The sequence below is a fragment of the Mytilus galloprovincialis genome, chromosome 6, assembly GCF_965363235.1.
Source record: "Mytilus galloprovincialis chromosome 6, xbMytGall1.hap1.1, whole genome shotgun sequence".
Lineage (NCBI taxonomy): Eukaryota > Metazoa > Mollusca > Bivalvia > Mytilida > Mytilidae > Mytilus > Mytilus galloprovincialis.
In genome coordinates, this window is record NC_134843.1 from 7,659,300 (window position 1) to 7,677,230 (window position 17,931).

The following is a 17,931-nucleotide window of genomic DNA, read 5'->3' on the forward strand; positions in this document are numbered from 1 at the left end:
TCAAACCGAGGGAAACACATAACTGTAAAAGGAAAACAACGAAACAACATAACACTGTGCAACAAAAATAAACGACAATGCAACATGATACATAGAAACGAATTATTAGATAACACCTGCCGTATTCCTGACGGTACAGGACATTTTAAGAAAAGTTGGTTGAATCTGGTTTTGTGGTTAGCAAAACCTCGCGCTTTAAGGCAATGTTAAATATACCACAAAAATGACAACATTGCATTACGGGAACACAGTACACATAAACAATGATATGTAGAGTTTTGGTAGGAGTATTGTTTCTCTCTAGCGGAATATTCATTTTCACGTAAAGAAATGAATTTTACGTTCATTTTTGTCTTTCTTGACAGTACAAAGTAAAATTCCATTTATATTTTTACATTATTTGTTTTAAAGTATATATCATTTACGTTACGATTGTACCATATATAGGTAACTACATGTAGTTGTAAAACCGCAGGATGTTAAGAGTTCAGTATTGAAACGAATGAACCTTATAGTATATATATATACTGAGTTATGTCAAACCAATTATGTAACTGGGTCGATGGTACGTGATTCATATAGACATGAAGTTTCATAATGCAATTGTTCAGTTTGGCATGTTGCACACCGTTCATGAGGTCATATTCTTTTCTATTATAAAGTGTATCTTGTATTTTGCTTATATCTGATTATTTTTATTCTCTATTGATGGTTTTCGCCCTCTTTGTTTCAGATTTAATTTGATATATTGTTCGATACCTCTGCTGATGAACTATCAGCCCCCATGGTATCATCAGATCAGTTGTCAGTACTTCGGTACTCACATGATTTGTTACAAACCTTTCTTATATTGTCCCTTTATAAATTTTGAAATTATAAAGAAATTAAGGTTTTAACCTCCGTAGGCAAAGTTGACCGTAGAATGATTTGGCTATTTTTTTTTTAAAAGTATTTCAGTTCTTATGAAGTATTGGCTCACACATATTTCGCTTTGAGCGTTCCTAATGAAGGCACTGCTGAACCCAGGTTCCAAAAAAAAAGCGCTTCGGATGCACGAAATATATAACGTGTTGTTCTCATTATTATGAGGGGGCATTAAGTGTAACCCTTGTTCGTCTGAACGTCCGTCCATCTGTCTATACATATGTCCGTACTTACGTTCCGAACAAAACTAGTTTCCGTAAAAACTTACTTTACTTTGCCTTTATCAAATGTTAAAAACTTATGCCTATGGTTATTACCACAAAAAAAAAAAAAAACAAAAAAAAAAAAACAGAGCAAGTTTGAATTATGGTGGCGTCACTTTTTCGGTTCTAGAACGATGTTCATTTACAAATTGAAAAAAAATGCATAATTTCTCGTTTTCGTTCTCTAATTACTTAAGTTTGCATTATCTAAATGTAATAAATAAAGGCAACAGTAGTATACCGCTGTTCAAAACTCACAAATCCATGGACAAAAAACAAAATCGGGGTAACAAACTAAAACCGAGGGAAACCCATTAAATATAAGAGGAGAACAACGACACAACACTCAAATGTAACACACACAGAAATGGACCAAGCATTAGACAAAATCCCACGAGAATAACAAAAATAACATCAAAACCCAATACATGAATTTGGGATAGACAAGTACCGTGACACGTCTTATCGCAATGTGAAATTACACTCAAAAATAAGAGAAAACAAACGACGCAACGTTAAAATGTAACACACACAGAAACGAACAATAATATAACAATGGCCATATTCCTGACTTGGTACAGGACATTTTTAAAGGAAAAAATGTTGGGTTGAACATGGTTTTGTGGCATGCCAAACCTCGCACTTTAAGGGCTATGTTAAATATAACATTGAAATGACAACATAATATTACAGGACTACAATACAAATAAATAGGAGAACGTATTAGACAAAGAAACACATGATTAACGGATAACAAAAAACATCAGGTTTCACATAAGACACACCAGTGACGCCCAGATATAAAAGATCGAAAGTGAAAAAAGTACAAAGTTGTACAGTGCTGAAGATCAAAAGTTGAAAAAGGTTACTTAAATACGGTTTTGTTTTTATGCTTGGGATAAGAACATCCTTATTATTTAGAGCAATTAATGCTATTGCAAACAGTAAATTTTATCAAATGAATATAACAGATATACATAATGAAACTGAAGTATAAAACTTATACACAATGCTTAATGCCACAAAACTTAGATCAACACCGAATTTGGCTGGCGATACTTTCACCATTCTTGAGTTATGGTAGACTTCTTCAACAAACTGTCGGCATTCATATGGGAACGAACTGTGCGCCTCTCCTTGCCGACCTCTTCTTATTTTCGTATGAGTTCCATCAGATACATATCGAAAACAAAAGACCAAAGAAGCCAGATCATTTAATTTCATATTCAGAAATGTTGATGATGTTCTTTCCATTTGCAATCAACACTTTTCTGACTGAGTTAGATCCTCAAGAACTAGAAATTAAAAAAACGAAAAACAACAGACACGGTTTGCTCTGCCTCATAATAAGAAATATACCTCGAACTTGACATAAGCGGTCATCTAAGTACCAGAAATTATGTCAAACGAGACGATTTTTGTTTTGAAATTATCAATTTCCTCCTCCTGAGTATCAATATAAAAGATAACCAGTGTCTGAGCAGAAAGTTGATGAACCAGGGTTATGTCAAAGAATGACTCGTCATTTTCTAATAAAGTTCATCAGAACATACCAAGACCTTGTTGATAAATATTCCGTTTCAACTTCACAAATAATACACGATGGTCTTGAAGTATATATTCTGGGTAGGGATGTTGTTTATCATCTTAATTACGTGTTAAAGTATTCTTTTATTTGTCTTTATGAATATTACTTTTAATGTTAAGTCTGTTTTGTGATAACCATTTGACGTGACTCTGTATGTACTTAAACATCCCTTCACTGTGTTATTGTTCCATGATCATTTTTTTATTCTTGTCTTTCATTTTTACTTATGTGCTTTGTCTATATGCCTTTTTCTTGTCTATCATGTTTTCCCATGGCTTTGTCTATATGCTTTTAAGTATTTCTTTGTTACATATTTGTTTGCTTTAATAGTGATTAAGATTTTAACACAATTTTGACTGCTGTGTCCGTATTTTTGTAATTTTTACATATTATGTCTCTATGTTTTAATCTCATATCGTTGTCGACATATTATAATTTGATGCGACTGTCATACAAGTGAGAGGTTTAGCTAGCTGTCAGTTTTAATCCACCATTTTCTACATAATATAAAGCTTGCACCAAGTCAGGAATTTGAAAGTTTGATGTTTTTCAGCTTTTTATTTTGCCATTTGATTAGAGACTTTCCGGACTATTTCTGTTATTTTACATTTCACCTCCAAAATTATTATACAGTTAATACAAATATACGAGTATGACGAAAAACTCATCAAAGATACCAGGTAAATATTTCTCTAACAAAAGACTCACCAGTGGGTTTGTATCAAAACAGTAATGAGTTGGAATGCCAAATAAAAAGCAATAAGAAAGGGTAATTCAAATGAAAACCAACTAAATATTCCCCCAAATTGTATCAAATCTGCCGAAGGCCATTTATGCCTAAGGGTAGAAGAACTTGATATTTCTAACGATTTAAACATTTTATGGACAGTGAATTAAAAAAAAAACCATTCATCAGTGATACTAGTATATGTTCTGCTTTTTTTTGCTACTTGATTGTGTGATTGTGAAAACAATCAGAACAAAACGTCCTTGAACAATGAAAAGTCCTCACAAAATCTTTTGTTGAGGTTTGTTGAGAGATGTTCGTTTGGTTATGTGAGATAAAAAAGTTGAACTATAAAGTGGTCTAATTATAGACGAACGATACATTCAATACGTTGATGCTTCGATGAAAGAATGTCGAGCTGCCCTTTGCGCATAAAAAGAGTCCCCACAAATTCTCCGAGTCTTGCATGCTGTGCTGAATATGTAGAAAGAAAGGTAACTCCTATGTTTCACGATATTCAAGATGCATCTACAATTGAAACTGAAATGACTGCATTCAAAAAAATGTTTTATTCATTGTTGAAGGACCCATGGTGACCTCCTGTATCGATGGAAATTTATACGTTATTTGGTTTGTGGGCCATACCACAGTTTTTTTTATACAGGCTCAACGATTTCATGTTAGAAGTCCTTGTATAAAAAAGACGTACATCATATCGTGAATTAATGGTTTGTTCAGTCACTTGCGGACTATTTTTATGTATTTGTTTTTCTTGGATTACTTATTTTATAAGTTTACAGCACCTAAGATTCAAGGGTCCTTGATTTGGTAACAACACGTTTAATAATTTATTGCGTCCGAAGCGCTTTTCTCTGGATTTACCTTCATCAGGAACGCTCAAAGCCAATCATTTGAAATCCGAAGATGGTTAAGTACCGAAAATCGTTGAATAGATATATGTCAGAAATACCTAGTATCACAAAGAGTCAGATATTAGCGAGGAAAAGCATGTTAATAAGTTTCTTTTAAAAAAAACACGCGAAAAAGTTTGGGGATATGAAAATTATAGATCATTATTAACGATGAATTACGATTGTGATAATATTCATAAAAAGGAACCAAACAATAAAAAACATTAACGTGTTCAAACGAAATTAAACGAGAACAATTCTGCAATAGAGTTTACAACTTGGTTTCGAAACACTGTAAAAATAGGAGTTTTTTTACCAACCATATTTGTATGTTATGATGCATTTGAATTATAAATAAGTTATATTTCACCTCAACTAGGGTATGTGGTTGACAATGAAAAAAAAGAGACGAGAGGATATACTTATAATATAATGAAATCCTTTATGGAAACTGAAATAAAAAAAAAACACCATCAAGTCAACAAATATAGACGTGGAAAGAACGATAACTGAAACTATACTGTTATATCAATTATATTGTCATTCAAAGGTGATTTGAATATGATGCTGCACTTTTCTACCTCAGGAATAGAATACCTTAACTGTATTTGGCAAACATTTTGGGACTTTTTGGTCCTCAATGCTCTCCAACTACGTACTTTATTTGGCTCTAACCTTTTTTTTTATTCGAGTGTCACTAATGAGTTTTTTGAAGACGAAACGCACGTCTGTCGCAAATATAAAATTCAATCCCTGGTATCTAGGCCAGGATTTTTTAATTTGTTGGTTTACGGATCCGCCGACCCGATTTTGCTGATTTCCAGAATAAAAATAAAGTTGACTTTTCATGCTTTTTTATTCCCGCCGACCCTTACAAATTCATTTCCCCTGAAAAATAATTAAAATATTCTTTTTTTATGAAACGAAATGCATTAATCACTAATAGAATTGATAACACCTTCTGTTGTGAAAAAATAAAACTTCTAGTTTACGTTTCTAAAAATAGACATTTCAATCATCACTGACCTTGAAATGTCGTTTGCGGAAATAATTTTGCGGAACGAAACATGTGTTTAAAACCAATTACACAATAAGTTCGTTTCCCTTATTTGTCATCAGTCCGTAAGATGCATCATCTCATAGAAATAGACTTGTCCAAATGTGGACAGGTGGAAGTTCAAGACATCAAGTTAAAAGTACTGAATATTCACAGATCATTTGAATTTTTTTTGTTTCATAGATAATAAAAAAATATCGGCCATTTGGATAAAAAACGGGAATGCATGACAACAGATTTACCGGATGTTCTCATTTTTCCAGTGGACGAGTCTATTAAGTTTTTGACACCTGTGTTGAAACTTATTTTCGTACGTGACATTTTAACATTTTGTTCTTTACCAGTTTTCGTGCTTGAAGATCATTATTCAGCAAGTTTTCTGGAATTGATTAAGAGCTACGCGAATCTGTGTTTTCTTGTTAGTGAAGTGACGATTTAATTTCGTCTTTGTCCGTGCTCCCCCCCTCTTTTCACGGGAAATTATATGCTATGTTTATGACAGCTGAGCATTATTATTTCATCGAACTAAAATTTAAGAAATGATGACAAAATAGCATAACAAACATTATTAGAAAGGTGAAATATATATTCATTTTGCATATTTTTCTGTCACGAAAGATTTTTTTAAAAAAATTTTTCCGACCGACCGACCCGACTTTGTCATGGAGAAAATACGTAAACCAACAAATTAAAAAACCGTGGCCCTATCTATAATGAGTTTATTCATACGAGTGAGAGGATTATTGAGCTATCTTATCAGGTTTAATCGATCATTTTCTACATAAAAAATGTCTGTACCAAGTCTCAGTTGTTATGCATTCGTTTGATGTGTATGGGCGTTAGGTTTTGTCATTTGATTAGGGACGTTCCGTTTTGAATTTTTCTCGCAGTTCAGTGTTTTTGTTATATTACTTTTTTCTATCAACAATATGTTTGTAAATTTTTTATACCCCAACATTTGTTACTGTAAACATATTTTATTAAAGAAATCATTATATATATAGCTACAAGGGTAAAGACATAAATTCGAAATATACAAAAGATTCAATAACTGGGATTAGGAAACAAGAGCAGTGCTCTTATATAAATCCGTCTCCTTAAATTCGAAAATAAAATTACAAGCTATGAACACATGCTGAATAGCAAACAAATAAATATGTAACAAATTACAGTCAATGATTACAATAACAAAAGGAATCTTCATACGAAAAAAATATATAGCAAAGAAAGGGGGTGAAAGTTGTTTTTAGAAAAATGAGAGTGTTATTAAAGAAAAAAAAATTATATAGGGGAGGAGTGAGTAATTAGAATTATTTGATTGTGTATGTGAATCGATTGCTGCTTATAATAAAGTTTTGCACAGCTTTAAATATCAGTATGTTTTGTTCTGCTGTCTATCGGAGCCAAAAAGTAAGACATTAGTAGAAATTTTGATTGGAATCTGTAGGTTGTGAATGTGTCTTTGCGAGGTACATTGAATATTTTTCATTTTAATAAGCAGTGATCCGTTGTTTCAGGGTCTCCGCAAACACACTTCGGGGATTGTATCAAGTTTCTGTCATAGAGGTGTTTGTTGAGTCCACTACAGTTCATTCTTATTCTCGCATGATATATTTGACCGGATCTGGAACCACAATAATAAAATACCGGCTTAATTTCACGGTTACTTCTAAAATTATTTTTGAAAGCGAAAAGGTAAGGACTATTTTGTAATTCATTTGTCTGCGAGTTCCAGGATTTTACTGTTGATGACAAAAAATAGTCAGAGTATAATGATGTTCTAGCTGCAATATGTTGAAAATCATTCGCATTACGCGTATTATATTCATGTATATTAATATTTGAAAAACATTTGTTTAGTTTATATAGTAAAATCAAAATACATGCGAATTTCTATTATCTGGAACACAATGAGAACTACGACTACAATGCTAAATAATCTTCTTTCCTGCCTTTTTTGTTCCGTTGGTCGACTTGTTGATAATTTCTTTGTGGATGAGAAATACCGTACTGTAAATTAAATCGTTCTTCCTCATAGATCAAAACAGTGCAAGGAAGACTATGTGCATAAATCAGACCTGTTGCCACTAATTTCAAATGTAGTCGAATCGATAAGAACAACACAGGGAATTTCTGTTTATATTATATGACAACCATTCGTTTGATGTGTTTGAGCTTTTGATTTTGTCATTTGATTCGGGACTTTTCCTTTGAATTTTCCTTGGAGTTCAGTATTTTTGTGATTTTACTTTTTACCTATACAGTTTATGTATTATATGTAGGCGTATTATATATGATGTGTGTTAGCTATGAAGATATGAGACGATAACATCAAATTATTAAGAAAGTAACACATAGATATTTTATTTTTTTCTTGTTATAAACAGAACAATTAATTTTGATAAACAGGAACAGAGTCATCAAGTTTTCCAGATGCAGTTACACTTTTCGTAGTTCTTTTGTAGTTATGATTTGGAATGCCTATGTCTGTTTTTCTGTCATCAAATCCGTACTTTATCACTAACATTGTATTGCAGCATGGATCGCTCTACTTTCTTGTCAGTTTCTGGTTTAATCGCAAAAAAAGCTGATGGCACTTTTATGAAAAGAGTGGCACATGAAGGCAAAGGATAAGACTAGTAAAAATGGCAATAAGATTCTTATCTGTAGCGATTTGTAAGTTGTATATTGTTAGCTGCCTAAGTATTCATTTTCCTATACAATTAGACCCACATTTAGATTTCGAAAACAATAACACAAAATAAATCTATTGAAAACCTTTATTTCATATAAAATTTACAAACATATAACAACTAATATAATTGAACATTTTGAACGATAAAATGTTTGGGAATCATAAAGATTAGGACGGATTATAAAAACTGAACGAAATAAATTGCCATTTCTTTGGCAATTGTATATAATCCATAAAAGAAACATGACAGACATACAGAAGTATGACAATGGTGTAGATGAAATAAACTATGTACACAGTGTCATAGTATACTTGACTACAAACAGTAACATTGAAAAACGACGACCATCCTAGCAAACTATACATTTGGTGATGTGCAAACACTATTCGGACAATTAAAAATGTAATGCAGAATCTCCTCGTTACCCACTGGATAATAAAAATGTAAATTCTGAGAAAACTCAAAACCTATACAAATTAGAAAGACTGTTACATACATTTCTAAGTAACACGTTGGACCATGAACAATAACCTCTACGTTTGTAATATATCCCATCATATTTTCCCTAGGGGAATAAAAAAAAAACAAACTAAAATCAGCAATGTGATTTGTATTATATTTAAAATGATTCGACAGTAACCTTTCTCAGCATTTTGAACTGTCTATTCCAGCGACTTTAAGTATCTGCAATTATCATTTTAGTTTGATATATGCAAACGAATTGTAGTTATTTTGTCCTTCAGCTACATTAATCCTTAACCGTTTATCAACGCAGAAATAGGTTGGATTGAAATGTACATTGATTTCTATTTTATAAATAGAAAACAAATTATAACCTGATAGGAGACAAAATCTCGTTTTTGTTTTGTTTCAATTTCAGTATATTTGTTTTTGAAGTATTAAAATAAGATCTTTGTAAAGCATTCCGACTTAGAATTTGTTTATGTTTCATACATTTATATATACATATAATTTTATAGTGAAAAAATCACCTCCTTACTAATGATAAATAGAATTTTGTCTAATGGGCATCTTTAAGTAATCATTATGAGAACAGGTACGTACCGTTGTAGAATGTAAATATAAACATAACTAGAGACTGTAAAGAGCCTGTGTCGCTCACCTTGGTATATGTGAATATTAAACAAAGGAAGCAGATGAATTCATGACAAAATTGTGCTTTGGTGATAGTGATGTGTTTGTTGCTTGTACATCTTACTTTACTAAACAGTCTTGTTGCTTACAATATCTCTATCTATAATGAACTTGGCCCAGTAGTTTCAGCGGAAAATGTTAATAAAATTTACAAATTTTATGAAAATTGTTAAAAATTGACTATAAAGGACAAAAACTCCTTAGGGGGTCAATTGACCATTTTGGTCATGTTGACTTATTTGTAAATCTTACTTTGCTGAACATTATTGCTGTTTGCAGTTTATCTCTATCTATAATAATATTCAAGATAATAACAAAAAACAGCAAAATTTTCTTAAATTTACCGATTCAGGGGCAGCAACCCAACAACGGGTTGTCCGATTCATCTGAAAATTTCAGGGCAGATAGATCTTGACCTGATAAACAATTTTACCTCATGTCAGATTTGCTCGAAATGCTTTGGTTTTTTGAGTTATAAGCCAAAAACTGCATTTTACCCCTATGTTCTATTTTTAGCCATGGCGGCCATCTTGGTTGGTTGGCCGGGTCACTGTACACAGTTTTTAAACTAGATACCCAAATGATGATTGTGGCCAAGTTTGGTTTAATTTGGCCCAGTAGTTTCAGAGGAGAAGATTTTTGTAAAAGTTAACAGACGACGACGACGACGGACGGGCCTTCGGGCCAGGTGAGCTTAAAATTATAAACAAATTAATTATCAAAGAAAATTCTTGATGTATCTCCTTAAAATCATTAACGGACTTAAAACAATATACCAAATAGATCATATATATTATTTTTGCAGGTTGCTGGTTACATAAATACCTCAATACATAGTCATGTATAAAACCTCACTTTCAGAACCCTGAGAGAAGTTGTTTATTACAAATATATATACATATTATATCCTGTTTTATATACACATTGAAAAATCTCCTTTATTTTTTTCTTCGATTTGTGATTATTAGCATTTAGCATTAATTGTATTTTCTAGGATTTGTACGTGATTTTCCAAATTTGTTTCATGTAAAATATCGTGTATTGTAACTATGTAACCATAATTATTGAAATGATCTATGAATTTGAAAAATTTCATTTGCTTATCTAAAAAAATAAAAAGATTGCAATACCAAAGTGTTATATTAACATTTTGCATAAAATATCGAAGTTGCTAACAAAATACTTTACAACTGTGCACCTTTTTAACTTTACCAATCTGTAAACATCATATTCTATGTATTTTTATATTATAAAATACTCAAAACAGCGGTTTGGAGAAGCAACATCAGTAAGGCTTAAGTTAAGGAACATACTGATCAGACATAAAACTATGTCATTTGTATATAGTGATACACGTCCAACATTTGAGTGAATTTCAGATTCGATTTTTTTTCTGCTAAAAGGGTTATAGACAACTGTGAAAAAAATTACCTATCGCAAATTCCAGAAAATTTCAAATACGGAATTAATTTCATCGGATAACTCTGATAAAAACGTTTAGTATAAATTAGTAAATAATGAAATATATGTTGCTTCTCCAGACGACTCTAATGTTTTAACGTGAAATTATAGTTATAATACAATAGTGGCTCCATTCACCATAACCATTTGATTAAAATGGAATTTAATTCAAAGAAGTTTTCACAAAATAAGTAATCGTGCTAAACCTATGACATATATATCACGAGTCTTTGGTGAGCTTCAACCATAATGTCAATTGAATTGTAACTTCAACAACTGTCTATTGTGTTTTGAATGTTCATTTCTTTTCCTTTTCATCTTGAGCACCCTGAAATTTTATTGTTTATTGTTTTGTAAATTATACTAGATTAAACCAAAATAACACTGTATTAAGTCTAGAGTTGATATATATATTTTTTAAATTTTGAATGCAGCAATTACAATCATGACAATTTAATTGTTATGGATAAAAGCCAAATATGGAAGATTTTGTCACAGAGAAAGCAAAACAATGACACAAATTACTACCCCTATTTGTCCTATACCAACTGTATTTGTCTAAAATCAATCTGTTTTCTTGATTGTGATATCACCAAATAAGAATTCTAATATGACGTCCTTATTACGCTTTGTAAACAAAGTCGTGTTCTAAGGAGCACAAAGTATGATTCACATATGCGCACGAACTTACTATGTATATTATCGTTATTTCCATCGTTATCCTTTAAAATATATACATTTAAGCAGCTAACATAAACTTTTATTATATATTTTTATAAACCAACTTATATTTACCCTGCTCGTAGTTTTTAAACTTATCAAATATGAAATGTAATGAACAGACTCCTCGGGGAGGAAACGGGAAAAGCCAAACATTTTTACGATATTTTCGTATGCTTCGACCTATAAAAATACTGTATTTGTCCTATTAGAATCGAAATAATTCCTTCATGTCATGCTCTATAATCATTTTAACATGGGTAGGCATTATATTTGACCACATTTTATACCTCGCTAGAGCTCAGTGTAAAATATTGACAAATATAATGCCTACCCATGTTAAAATGAGCATAGAGCATGACATGAAGGAATTATTTCTTAAATATAACTTATTTTGTACTAAAAGTTAGCAACACGACGGGAGCACATATGAACAGAATCTTCCGGAGCACTTGAGGTCACCATCGGCTATTGGAAAGGTTGGTGTTTCTTAGTCTAATTTTCTTGTCTAGTTTTGCAGACTACAGTTTGTATTTCAATAATTTGATTTTGTTTATGTCATGGTGTTGTCGGGTTATCCTCGACTCAGGGTTCACATTGTCCCTCTGATATCTTCTGCCATTTTTTTAGTTACTTTTAACAATATATTTAGAATGAAAATTTGAAATGAGCAGAAAACAAACCGTTTTGTCTAATTTCGTAAGAATTTATAATCTGTCATGATAGGAAATCTGAATTCAAATTATTAACTCTTGTATTGTTTTAAACAATAAAGTAAAAGTGAAAAGTAAATAAAACAAAAGAAAATAATTTTCCCGATTTTTTCATTTTAAATTTCTAGTTTTTCAGAAATAACAATTCATATCATTATAAATTGCAACATTCACTAGCCTTTCATTTGAAAGTATCTATAGATAAATTCACTATCACAAAGATCCAAACACGTTAAAAAGGAAAAACCTCAGGCCATAAAAAAGAATAGGTTTGTTTGCCCAAAACCTACCTACCCAGAAAAAAGCTGCCTACTCAAATTCTTTTATTTTCCTGATTTGAAGAAGTTTTTTTAATCAGATAGGCATGAAGACTAATAAACATCTGATACTTTAATTTCTTTAAAAAAAAATGCCTACCTACCTACCCACTGTCTCAACCTTGAGTAGGGTTTGGGCAAACCAAAATATTTTTAATTGTGGCCTCAACGTCAAAGTATCACAACTTTTTATATCAATACATATTTACTGTTTTATTTAAGTATATAAAGATTTTGTTCGAACGGACTATCAACCAAAGAAATGATTTTAAATAACACAATAAAACAAAAAAATATTAATTTAGCTTCCGTCTTTCAAATTTCCTGACATATAGCACTTTTTCTGGGGATCATCAAACAAGTAACATATCGCCATTAATTGTCAACCATTTATAATGAGGGGTCGTAGGATCTATGTGAAAATTTACGATTTCAGATCACTAAAGTAACATAAAACTAACCAATACATAAAAACGGAAAATTACAAAAGCTCTTAAAAAAGTCTTCCACCTTAAAAAGAGTAATGCGCATAAAATGATAGAAATAAATTGCAAACAATAAAAGAAAAAAAGCACAAACACAATAACAACCTATTGTTGTAGAAAAAAACAAAAAAACAAAAACAAAATGATAATGTTAAATCATCCAGTTTTAGAAGATACACTTGATTTTGATTTTGTCAGCTGTTTTACCTGTTCTTTCATGCTTTCATATCGATCACGAGCTGTTCGCAATGGTTCTACCATAGTTTCATCTAAAATTGGAAATAACTGAAAAAAAGAATGTGAACTCGTTAGGACTTTTTTTATGGTTTATGTTCGAACTATACGAAGGTGTGCTCGAATTCGGCTCCAATAATTATTCGAGATTTGTTAGAAGGATAATGAAATTGACACTACATTACGTCATAATTACGTATTTGTTGACAGACAATGTGTGGGCAATCGTCTAAATATGTGTTCGCGGTTGTATATCCTCATTCATCCGTTTATTCGTCTGATATGTAAATTTGGCGATTGTGACATTTTATTGAGTGTCACATCTTAACTGGGTGTAAAAACGAATGCAAGTTAATGTATGAATACAAGGAGACTTTGGAGATCATGCTATTCCCTTTTTTTGTGAAAAGTGTAAGTTTATAAGCTATTTTGCATTCTGTGATACTGATATTTCTTACATGAATAAATATCTTTCGTATCACACTACAACGCACATTGTGATTTCTCCAATAGCATACATAACAATCTCGGATTTCACATGACAATTTTCTTTCTGGCTAATTTTATTACATTCTGAAGCGTACAAAAAGTCTTAAAATTTCTTTGTTAAAGTTTGACATCGAAAAAGGACATATGACGTCATATTGGAATGTGTAATAGACTTGACCAACATTTTTGCGGAATTTTTAAATTAACAAATTCAGAGTGTCAAACATAAGAGAAATAGTTTTAACAACTTGTGAACATAAACTCTCGTTTTTTAATTCAAAAAGTAATAATTTAATTTTGGATGTAACACGTCTTATGATTGACTGACGTCGTTTTGTTTATCATATCATAGACACAATTTTGTAATGTGACCATAACGTCATCAACTTTTTTTCATGATTTACGCCGGTTTAAAATGGAATTTTGAATTAAATTATAAGAAATAACTGTAATATTTTGTCAGTCTATTCGAAATAACATAAAAAATGTGGTGCACATTGTAAAATAACCCGATACGCGCGTTATTTAGTGTGCAACACATTTTATTTATGTTATTTCTTCATAGACAGAAAAAAATATTGCAGTCATACCTTAAACAATAAACTCGCCGAAGGTTCGTTTATTATATATATATATATATTATATTGAAATTCAATAACTCCAGTTAATATCAAGCGATATCCCAATCTCACTCGTTATGAATCTATAATTACGAGTACCTTTGATAACGTTTCGAACATAGGAATCAATACAAATTTGATAAATCCAATCTGAGCAGTTGGCTTTGTTACTTTGTCTCTATCCATAAATGGTGCTACGGGTAGTCCCTCACTTTTCTCTCTGTCAGACTAAAAATGAAATAAGGTAATGCAGAAAAATGTATGCATGCACATATACACACGAACTCACATATACCCGCATATAAATATATACATTGACATTAAGTCGAGTAGTTATGAGAATTTAGTGTAGCAAGTATTTGGGTTTTTTTCTTAGCGTTATACAAACGTATGATTTAAATCGTTTAATCCTTATGATACTAATCTTGAATTCTATCCTAATTCTATCTTATGTTTTTGAAATTCTCCTCTTATATTTGATGCGTTTCCCTCAGTTTAAGTCTGTAACCCGGATTTTGTTCTCTCGATCGATTGATGAATTTTAAACAGCGGTATACTACTGTTGCCTTTATTTAATATTCAATAATGTACATGGTAATTATCAACGCTCAGTAGAATACATCTCAAAATTATTTTATAATGATTATAGTTTACCTGATTGAAATATTCTTCTAACAAGCAATCTACCCATGGTTCTGATACTTCCATTGGTCTGACTTCATTTGAAATATCACAAGCTTTTATCAAAACCATCTTCAGCTACAATAACAAATAATGCAACATTTAGTTTTCTATGAAGTGAATTTCGTTAAAACAAGTATGCTAGTTATTTATCTGAACGAGATATTTAAACTTGAAAGAAGCATAGTTGGTTTATGCATTATTTGCAATTAAATTAGCAATTGAACTAGTCAGTTTAAGCAATATTATCAAAGATCATATAGTAATAAGAGTAGAAAAGTCATGCTTACATAAGATCATGCACATACAAGAGGAAATAACAAAACGATTACGTTAAGAAAGAAAAAAGATTGCAATCATTCTATATTATATTTCCAAATGGTAAAGTTTATTTTCTTATCTTTAATATAAAAAAAACTATAGTAAGAAGCTATTCTATATACAAATTCTCCATAAAATTAATTTATGTATTAAGGTAAACGGTTCATAACTAGTTCTATAGAGACTTGCATGTTTTATGCATAACTAAGGTCATAATGTTGGCAAACAAAAATCATTTGACTTCCGAGATATTTTTTGTCAGTGATGGTATAAAGAATATAAAGGTTTTTTAAGAAGTTTTTCCATATTCATTTATTTTGTTGCTAATGGCCTTAAGTTTGATCCATGATTTCAAATAAAAAAAAAATATTTGACAGCCCTTTCAGTATGCTCCGTATACCTTAACACATTTGTTATTCTCTACAATTTAATTCTGAAGAACACTACGAGTTAACACTAAAATGTTAAAGACAACTGCGAAAAGTTCAAGCAAACCAAATAAAAATATGCATAATAACAATCAAAATGTTACAAGTGAACGTACATTTGAAAAAAAATCATTAGGGTACAAGTAAACGCACATTTGAAATAAAATCATTACGAATAAATAAAATAAAAACATTGATTTTTTAAAAAAATGTGTGAACAAACAAATAAGCAAAATTAAAGAATAAATTAAATTGAGTGTTCATTAAAGCACTACAAAGTGACTATTCAATTTTTAGAAAGAGTTACCGCCACACAATGTTCTTCATTGGTAAAATCGAATTTTTCGAGTTTACTTTTAAAGGTCTCTAATATGTCTTTATGTCGTGCCATGTCTGTGGCCAGAATCAGATTAGTTATTGCCTGAAGACAAGATATACATGTAACATACAAAGAGGATTAGAATGGATAATGAATTATGATGAACGATGAACAGGGGATGAGAGCTTATCACAGGTTTCACAATAGTTGCATCTGCCTTTTTTTATATTCCCGAATATTCAAAATGGAAATGTTTAATTCGGTAATATTAAGAACACTAGAAACCAAATATTAGAAATTAATTTTTCAAACTTTCACCTTATAAAGTCTTTTCTGCTTAAAATTTAATCTTGTTGGCATACACTTTTTTTTTAATCTCTTTATATTTCAGAAATCCTCATTGACAACAGATGAAACTATTGTTTATGATAGCTCTAACACATGAAAACTATCCACAAGGTACCATATGTACCAATATGCAAAAGATTTACCGAGTCCATATGATCTTTCTTGCTGTAGTGGAATCCAAGCTCTAATTTTTCCTTAAACCCATCCATAATTTCACCGTGTCGCGCCATGTCAGTAGCTAATACCAACATAGTCATCCCCTATATAATAACAGTTATTGTAATTCATAAAATAAATAGAAATTTATACTGCTTTCAGACCAGAAAAAATAATTTTTATGAAAATAATTGGTCTTTGTCTACAAGTAATATAAAACATACACATTGTTAATGCTTTTTAAGTAATTTTGAAGTTTGTTTTTATATCAAACATTAATAAAACTATTTTTGACATCCTCGATTAGGACATGCTGAATAACCTGAAAATGATGCAGATTGATAACTTCAGACTGAACGAAGCATGTATTGCTCACAATATATTGTTGCATTTAACGGATAAAATACACAAGAATAATTGTATAAAATGGAAACTTGCGCAGTAAAAATCTTGTCTTGCTGATAACATTTGCTTGAACTGGTTTTTGTATTTTAATACCAGTGTTATATATTAACGACAAACAGCTGCTGTGAAGTTCATCAAATTAACTTCTATTTGTAGATCTTTATTCTATTTTGTAAATCAATATTGATGTTTGTTGAATTAAAGTTTCTCGCTATATATGTTTTTGATACCAAGCCAAATTCCATAAATATGTCTTTTCTCTATCTTCTTTTTTGTTTATTAATTTATGCTTATTTTTTAACTATGGAGTTAAGTATTGATCTTAATAAATTCATCATAGATACCAGAATTTGAAATTTTACGCCAGACACGTTTACAAAAGACTCACCAGTGACGCTCGAATAAAAGAGAGTAGAAGTTTAAGAGGCAAAAGAAAGCACGAAGTTAAAGAGCATTGAGGACCAAAAATTCCTAAAAGTTCTGATAAATACAGCTTATATTGTTGATAATGTTACTGATAATTCTATGTTCACAGCTTCCTTCTAGCTTTTGAAGTTTTCACAAAAGCGCAAAAATTGTTAACATTTTCATTGAATGACAATACCTTCTATAGATAATGGACCAACACTATCTTGTTTTTAATGATTTCGTTAATTTGATTTATAAAAGTACAACATTTACTTTATTTCACTGGTATGGGAAAACCACGAAAGAAATGTTCAAATGCAGTACAGATTTTCTATGAGATTGTTTGCAGACTTATGACAAAATCTAATTTGTAGGTCTTATTTTGCGGATTACTTTGTTGATAACAGTATTACTATTTTTATCTAAGTTTTTGAGGAAAATGCAATTAATAATGTACGCCTTGGTGGCCATAATAGTAGTCAGACGTAATCATCGGACACAATTC

The 17,931-nt window shown here is 30.9% G+C and overlaps 1 protein-coding gene across 6 annotated transcripts in view; it reads right to left on the minus strand.

Moving 5' to 3' along the window:
• Positions 1-8,232: 8,232 nt before the first annotated feature.
• The window catches only part of LOC143078835 (high affinity cGMP-specific 3',5'-cyclic phosphodiesterase 9A-like), a 53,440-nt gene continuing 43,741 nt past the window's right edge, over positions 8,233-17,931 (minus strand). For 4 of the 6 annotated variants that reach the window (XM_076253828.1, XM_076253824.1, XM_076253829.1 and 1 more), the window contains 4 exons: positions 16,601-16,717; positions 15,015-15,119; positions 14,460-14,588; positions 8,233-13,302 (listed from right to left, as the gene is read on the minus strand). In XM_076253828.1, coding sequence (XP_076109943.1) covers positions 13,174-13,302; positions 14,460-14,588; positions 15,015-15,119; positions 16,601-16,717 — 480 coding nt within the window. In that variant the 3' untranslated portion in view covers positions 8,233-13,173. Of the gene's footprint in view, positions 13,303-14,459; positions 14,589-15,014; positions 15,120-16,097; positions 16,212-16,600; positions 16,718-17,931 lie in introns of all 6 variants that reach the window. The other 2 variants (XM_076253826.1, XM_076253825.1) reach the window with 2 other exon arrangements.